Raw genomic sequence first — 7923 nt, forward strand, 5'->3', positions numbered from 1 at the left:
CGGTATGAACACTTTCTTTCTTTCTGTCACCGTCATGCTTTCAGCTGCATCTCTGAGCCAACCACAGCTGCATTTCCTCCTCCGTTTACCTTCAGTCTCACCGAGTGGAAAGTTTCAGTCAGCCCCCTTCTGACCACAGCTCCCCTCCCTCTTCTCAACACCTCCTTTTTTTCAAACCATTTAATCTTGATAAAGGTAAACCTGCCACCATCTTCTGTTTAGAAGCCCTGTGCTGTGTTCAAAGACTGCATCTCCATAATCAACAGAGTAGTCACCATGAGGAGCGCTCAGATCCTGCTGCTCTGCATCCTGGGAGCTGCCCTGCTGTCCACAGTGTTCTGCAATAGTAAGATGATATTTAATATATAAATTGTATTATTCATAGTTAGATGTTCATTCTCGACAGTATATTTACCAAATATGTTTTTTATTCAGGTGCAATCGGTCCTGATGAGTGCTGTTTCATATACTATAAAAGAAAGATTGCCCCAAAACTCGTCAGCTCATATTCCATGACTGATAGTGCCTGCCCCAAGACTGCAGCCATGTAAGTATAGGAGCCTCTCAGTGCTCTTAATTTTTCCTCACAGAAGATAACATGACCTTCTCTTCATTTAGCTTTGTTACCAAGAGGTCTAGGCAGGTCTGTGTGGATCCCAGCCAGGGCTGGGTTAAGAACGTCATGAGGATTCTGGATGATAGCTCCTTCTAAATCAGCTCCCTGCTCCAGCTTCAGCTACAGCCTGTGTAACAGTATAATCATGGCTTTGGTATTTGCCTGTAATTCATATTGACCTGCTCATCCTCTGTGTGATGTTTTTATATGCTTTGTATTAGCACATTATCTTCATACAAATACAGTCATAATGTCCAAACGTTGCCTCCTCTTTATTTCTCACCAGTAATACACTATAATGATCTGCTAACACAAACTTACAGCACATCACTGACACATTTCACTGTTTTATAGTGAAATAGTTTTTACTATAACATGTGTGCTCCCTCTGAAGAAATGTATCACATTGATAACAAGGTAAAACAAAGACAACCTGGAAACAGTTAAATAAATACATACAAACAAAAGCAGTGATCTGACATTGATCACTTTTTAATATAAAATAAGAAGTATGATCCAGACATGGTAAACTACAGATTCTGTACAGGATGTTTCATCATCTGAGACTTACGTTAGTAAAACTCTGTTTATACTGTCCATGTCCACAGCTGTGAGACACCCTCTGGCACACTCTGTGTGTAAAATGATTTTTATACTCAGTTCTGTTTTCCACACTACATACTGGGACCAGGTGAAGTGGTTGTCTGGGTGGTGCACATAAAATAACCTGATACCCAACACGACCAAGACCAAGGAGCTGGAGGAAGAGGTCAATCACACATTCAGCTAAAAACAGACCGCGTTGGTTTTGTGGTGAAGTGTTAATGACGTGACTCTGCAGCACAGAAACACACGTGAAGCTGCTTTAATATGTGAGTGAAGCTGCAGCAGACGGGAACATGCAGTGGACTGTCCAGGTCGGTGTGGCTCTCCTGAACGTGGCGTGGGTTGCCATCTTTTTAACACCACATCCTTTCTCAGGTAGAAGAGCTGTTTTATCCAGACACAGACAGAAAGTTCAGTCAGTGTGTGATGGTGCTGAAGTGCTGTGTGTGTTTTTATTGCAGTGTTTGTGCAGAGGAGAAGCAGCTCTGAGGAGGAGGCGCTGTTCAGAGAGTTTTGCATTCAGCCTCCGTCTGAGTTAAAATGGAAATCTACTTTAGCCAACAGCCCTGCTGTCGACACCAGCAGCACCCACACCACATCTGATGGTAAGATCAGCTCGTCTCCATGTCTGAAACCAGACCCTGAAAACTGATATAATGATAACAACTTTACAGTTTGTATTTTAATTATTTATTTTGGGGGGCTGAGGTGTGAAGGCCGTCTGTGGAGTTTGGGTTTCACAGCTTCTGTGAGCATCTTTTGAACTTTGCAGATTTGAAGGAGGAACTCATGGTTCATGTTTCTGAAGCTGAGAACTTCTCAGTGGATGAAAGCCTCACCACATCACCTGTACAGCCCAATGATCTGTCAGATAACAGGCTGACAACTCCAGCTGCAGCAGTGGAAGCCCACACAATGTAAGTGCAATGAAGCAGCTATCACCTTCTTTCTACATAGCATGTATCATATCTAAGCTGCTACCGACCTGACACAAACATGAGCCATTAAGCAGCTGCCACCCCTCCTCTCTTCTTCCTCTCCCCTCGTCGCCCTTATCAGGCCGATCTGGATTTATGATCCATCATTTTATGTCACTAACTGTGTGTCCAGTCTTCCTCGTAGTTTTGTCCATGGTTCTCTCTTATGAGTCGGGTCCTGCTCAGGGTTTCTTCCTGTTAAAAGGGAGTTTTTCCTGCCACTGACTTGCTCTGGGGTTCAGGCTCTGGGTTTCTGTAAAGCACCTAGAGACAATGTTGATTGTCAAAGCTGCTATATAAATAAAATTGAGTTGAGTTGAATTCTTTTACCTTTTAAATATTAAGACATTACTGCCAAATGGCCGGCGCTCGCCACAATTATCTGAAATCACGCTCCAACCTGTGTCTCCAGCAGAGAAACCCAGCAGAATGTAAGTTCAATGTTTTGGCCTGTAGAAGCTTACCCAAACTTTGCACACAGCTTTGTCCATGATTCTGTATAAAGTAAGAGATTGTGAAGTACACTTCTTCCCCAAGCTGCTTCTTTTGCTTTTTCATTGTTAGAGCCACAGATGAGCCATCTGCAGCTCCTGAGGTGACTTTAGAGTCCAGCAGCCCAGAAGTTCCTGCCAAGCAGAAAACCAAACAGGAAGTAAACTATCCTAAATATGACAGTGAGTATGTGTTCAACCTGAATGTCTCTACCTTCTTCTTTTGCTTTTTAATTGTTAGAGGTCATTACTGCTGTTTCACCTACTGTCCAGTTTTCTGCAACAGTAAGATGATATTAAATTACATTATTCATAATTAGATGTTCATTCTCGACAGTATATTTACCAAATATGTTTTTTATTCAGGTGCAATCGGTCCTGATGAGTGCTGTTTCATATACTATAAAAGAAAGATTGCCCCAAAACTCGTCAGCTCATATTCCATGACTGATAGTGCCTGCCCCAAGACTGCAGCCATGTAAGTATAGGAGCCTCTCAGTGCTCTTAATTTTTGTGTTTTCTGTCACTGTTTCCTCACAGAAGATAACATGACCTACTCTTCATTTAGCTTTGTTACCACGATGTCTAGGCATGTCTGTGTGGATCCCAGCCAGGGCTGGGTTAAGAACGTCATGAGGATTCTGGATAAGAGCTCCTTCTAAACCTGCTGCCTGCTCCAGCTTCAGCTACAGCCTGTGTAACAGTATAATCATGGCTTTAGTATTTCTGCACAAACCTGTAATATGGATTCATATTGACCTGCTCATCCTCTGTGTGATGTTTTTATATGCTTTGTATTAGCACATTATCTTCGTACAAATACAGTCAAAATGTCTAAACGTTGCCTCCTCTTCTTCATTTCTCACTAGTAATACACTATAATGATCTGCTAATACAAACTTACAGCACATCACTGACACATTTCACTGTTTTAAAGCGAAATAGGAGTTTTTACTTTAATAACATTTGTGTTCTGGTGAAGCTTTTACAGTAAGAAAAACTTAGAGAATACTTACATGCATGACAAATCTGAAGAAATGTATCGCACTGTTAACAAGGTAAAACAAAGACAAGCTGGGAAAAAAGGCTAGTGATGGAGTTACACTACAAAGGTGAACATTGAGCTCTGGTTACATTTAAATGTGTTTACCTTGGCTTTTATAGAAAGATATAAAATGAAATGATAAGGGCTGACTGAAACTTTCCACTTGGGGACACTAAAGATAAAGAGAGGGGGAAATGCTGTAATAATATATATAATTATAGCATTTTCTCCTCTCAAATTACACAAAACACAACATGAGAATGAACTATGTTTCCTGTCCTGATCTTAAGACAATGTCCCTCATTATACCTTGGCTCAGTTACTCTTTCTTTAATGTACAACAACCATAGCTGGATTATATAAATACAAAACATGATGATTTGAGTCATCTGCATCGTGTATTATGTAGTGTAAGTGCATACTGTTGGTTTCAGTTCATATTTTCCTGCATATATAGCATATATAAAATTAGTTGTTAACAGAGCTTGTGTCTTTTTTGTATGGTTACGATTACAATAGGGCCCTAAATATGGCTGCAAGCAGCAAAGGAGGCTGAAAAAACAGGTCAGAGAAACGGTCTTTAGCACTCCAAGGATTCACAACTCAATTGCATCAACATTACCCTCTAGCGGCCAAACTGCACAAGGATCATGTGAGCAAGTTTGGTTTTGATACAGCAAAGCGCTGCTGAGAAATGAGCTCACTTAGAAACAGTTAAAAACTAGCGATGGAGTTACAATATAAAGGTTAAATAAATACAAACAAACGCAGTGATTGATCATTTATTAATATAAATGATCAATGTCAGATCACTGCGTTTTGTTTCTTCAAGAGTCTCTGACTGTCTGATGATGCAAGTTACATCACAAAAAGAATGTTTCAAATGTGGCTCTTTCAGCTGTTTTTTCTATGCATGAGCCAGTTCTACAGTATGTCCCCCTTTACATCCATGTCTCTTCATGTGTATCTGCAGAGGTTCTCCTCTCTCTCTGGCTCCCCCTGCTGGCACTAACTGGCACACACCCTGTGTGTACCAGAGGGAGAACGATATGCAGTTTAAAGTGATTTTTATGCTCAGGTCTGTTTTGCACACTGCATACAGGGACCAGGTGAAGTGGTTGTCTGGGTGGTGCACATAAAATAAGATGGTCTAGAGGGTCACCACCTTCTCCCTGCCTTTGGGGAACTCCACAGTTCCTGCTGCTTCAAGAAAGCCCAGAGCATCCTACAGAGACCCATATTCAATTCTATGCTGTTCTAAATTGAAGCTGCCATCCATGTGGTGCAGTGTGTGTTAAGGTCAATCACACATTCAGCTAAAAAAATGTGCTGCTGTTACTGTGGTGAAGTGTTAATGATGTGACTCTGCAGCACAGAAACACACGTGAAGCTGCTTTAATATGTGATTGAAGCTGCAGCAGACGGGAACATGCAGTGGACTGTCCAGGTCGGTGTGGCTCTCCTGAACGTGGCATGGGTTGCCATCTTTTTAACACCACATCCTTTCTCAGGTAGAAGAGCTGTTTTATCCAGACACAGACAGAAAGTTCAGTCAGTGTGTGATGGTGCTGAAGTGCTGTGTGTGTTTTTATTGCAGTGTTTGTGCAGAGGAGAAGCCGCTCTGAGGAGGAGATGCTGTTCAGAGAGTTTTGCATTCAGCCTCCGTCTGAGACCCTGTTTACACATATTCGTAATATTTCTTTCCCCCCGTTTTCCGAAATAACATCGTTTTCAAAAAAGTTTCAGTTTACATTAACTCGCATAAATACGTTCCCAAGAGCCATCATAACTACGCCAGGCCTGTGGGTGGCAGTGTAGGAAGAAGGAGAACGCCGAGCAATCAGAAGTCTCATCAATTCAGTCTGGCTCTTTGTGTCAGAAGTTGTTCCAAAGTTGCTGAACCTGGAGACCTAACATGTCTCTGCTCCTCATATTAAGAGGAGCTGTATCAAATGCAAACACGTAAAAAGTGATTACACCAACAGAAATGCAAACGCTACCGGAGGTATTTTCAAAATACCCGGCTATGTGTAAACGGGGTCTGAAGAAACCACAAGAAGGAGTGGCGAAATGTCTTCAAAAAACAATCTTCCGAGTCCAGTTGGCTCAATTTAAACTCTTGGAAAAGTGTGCAAAAATACTAATTCTTTTCCTTTTTTACATTTAATTGACAATACATACACTGTATTGCCAAAAGTATTCACTCATCCATCCAAATAATTGAATTTCCAGGTGTGAAGGTGTTCCAATCACTTCCATGGCCACAGGTGTTTAACACCAAGCAGCTAGGCATGCAGACTGCTTTTACAAACATTTGTGAAAGAATGGGCCACTCTCAGCTCACTGAATTTCAGCATGGTACTGTGATAGAATGCCATCTGTGCAGCAACTTAAGTCCTTAATGGCCGCTTGGTGGTTTAACAATATAAAAAACTTGAACACATCACACTAGTGCTAATTTCTCGTCCTTAGGGCTCCTCAACATTCATCAGGAGGAGTAAGATGACCTAACTCCCAGCTAAATCCAGAAGCGGTGGGACAGACAGCTGCCAGTCTGATGCTAAACATGTTTACCTCTGCTGAAAAGTGCACGTGTTAACACGTGCTGTTCACACTGCAGCCTCTAGGGGCTGGCTCCAAAAGCAAGTCGATTTACACTGTTGGAAAAGTCACTGGAGCTTTGTCCAGAGCTTCGTTTCTTACTGTCAATGTTTATTCAAAAGTGCACATTAGTATCTTTTTCAAAATATACAATACAATATAAACTGTTCATAATAAATAGAAGAACAATTAAAACATGTTTTTATTTTCGTTTTTTAGGGCCCGAGCACCCCAGCATCAACTTTGGCCTTCAACTACTTTGTCATACTTTAAGCTACAGAAACTGTTAAACTATCATTCTGTTTAGCTATTCGACTACATTTCAAATTGTGTTGAACTATTTTTAAACTATTTTAACTATTTGAATGATAAAACAGTTTCTAAAATGATTTTTGCATTAAAGTGAATGGAGGATAACTTTCAACCCATTAAACTTTGAAAGGCTAAAACTCTGTGATAGTTTAACTGACAGACACCATTCAACTTTTAAACTACTCACAAAATGTTCAACTATTAAACTTGTATTCAAATGTTGGTTATCTTGATATGTTTTTGAACTGGAAGTAGTTTATTATTATTATTATTATTTTTTGGGCTGCCTCAGAGTTTAACATTAGTGTGTAATGGGTGGAATGTTAGAATAGAATAGAATAGAATAGAATAGAATAGAAAATACTTTATTCATCCCAAGCTGGGAAATTACACTGTTGCAGCAGCCAAATACAGTCACTTAAGCATACCAAAATAATAACAAATATACCTCTAACGGTAAAAATTAAACAGTATAAACATTATTTACAGCAAGATAAAAGTGCAAAGTGAGTCCGTGTTATCTCTGGCACAGAGATGAGGTGTTGTACAGTCTTATGGCATGAGGTAGGAAAGATTTCCTGTAGCGGTCTGTGTGACAACGAAGCTGTCTGAGCCTTTTGGAAAAGGCGCTCAGGTATTTGTACTCCTCTACCATCTCCACATCCTTACCCGGGATGCAAAGGGGCTGCGATACTGTTCCCTTCTTCCTGAAGTCAATCACCATCTTTCTGGTCTAGTTTACATTAAGCAGCAGGTTCTTCCCTCCAGCCCACTCCACAAATCTGTCCACCAGCCTCCTGTACTCCTCCTCCCGTCCACCACTTATACACCCCACAACTGCAGAGTCATCAGAAGACTTCTGTAAGTGACATGACTCTGAGTTGTACTGAAAGTCTGAGGTGTATAAGGCGAACAGGAATGGAGAAAGCACAGTGCCCTGTGGGGCTCCTACGTCACTCATCACCATATCAGACAGGTAATCAGTGATCCAGGACTCCTGGATCACTGATTACCTGTAGCTGGCTGACCCATCAGCAGCAGCTTCTCACCCAGTAATGAAGGCTGGATGGTGTTGAAGGCACTGGAGAAGTCAAAGAATGCGATTCTCTCTTCTTCTCGTTGAGTAGAGTCTTCAGGTCGCTGGTGATCCACGGCTCGTTGTTAGGAAAACAGGAAAAACGTCCGGGTGGCTGTTCTCATGGAGTATGGATCCAGCTTTAGGCTGCGTCTGCAGACGGGAGACGGGGAGCTGATGACAGCAGCGGCAACCTCGGC

At 41.5% G+C, this 7923-nt stretch overlaps 1 protein-coding gene across 1 annotated transcript; it reads left to right on the forward strand.

Moving 5' to 3' along the window:
• Window positions 1–206: 206 nt before the first annotated feature.
• LOC114450959 (C-C motif chemokine 5-like) lies at window positions 207–879 on the forward strand. The gene is made up of 3 exons (XM_028429426.1): window positions 207–346; window positions 436–547; window positions 619–879. The coding sequence occupies exons 1-3, from the start codon at window positions 277–279 to the stop codon at window positions 710–712; spliced, it is 276 nt and encodes a 91-aa protein (XP_028285227.1). The 5' UTR covers window positions 207–276; the 3' UTR covers window positions 713–879.
• The last annotated feature ends 7044 nt before the right edge of the window (window positions 880–7923 follow it).

The sequence above is a fragment of the Parambassis ranga genome, chromosome 18, assembly GCF_900634625.1.
Source record: "Parambassis ranga chromosome 18, fParRan2.1, whole genome shotgun sequence".
Classification (NCBI taxonomy): domain Eukaryota; kingdom Metazoa; phylum Chordata; class Actinopteri; family Ambassidae; genus Parambassis; species Parambassis ranga.

Excerpts from the sequence above, each read along its gene's own strand:
- LOC114450959 (XM_028429426.1), top strand. The coding sequence starts at position 277 with ATGAGGAGCGCTCAGATCCTGCTGCTCTGCATCCTGGGAGCTGCCCTG. Across the intron at positions 347-435 it reads GTCCACAGTGTTCTGCAATA|GTGCAATCGGTCCTGATGAG; the intron begins GTAAGATGATAT and ends TTTTTTATTCAG. Across the intron at positions 548-618 it reads TGCCCCAAGACTGCAGCCAT|CTTTGTTACCAAGAGGTCTA; the intron begins GTAAGTATAGGA and ends CTCTTCATTTAG.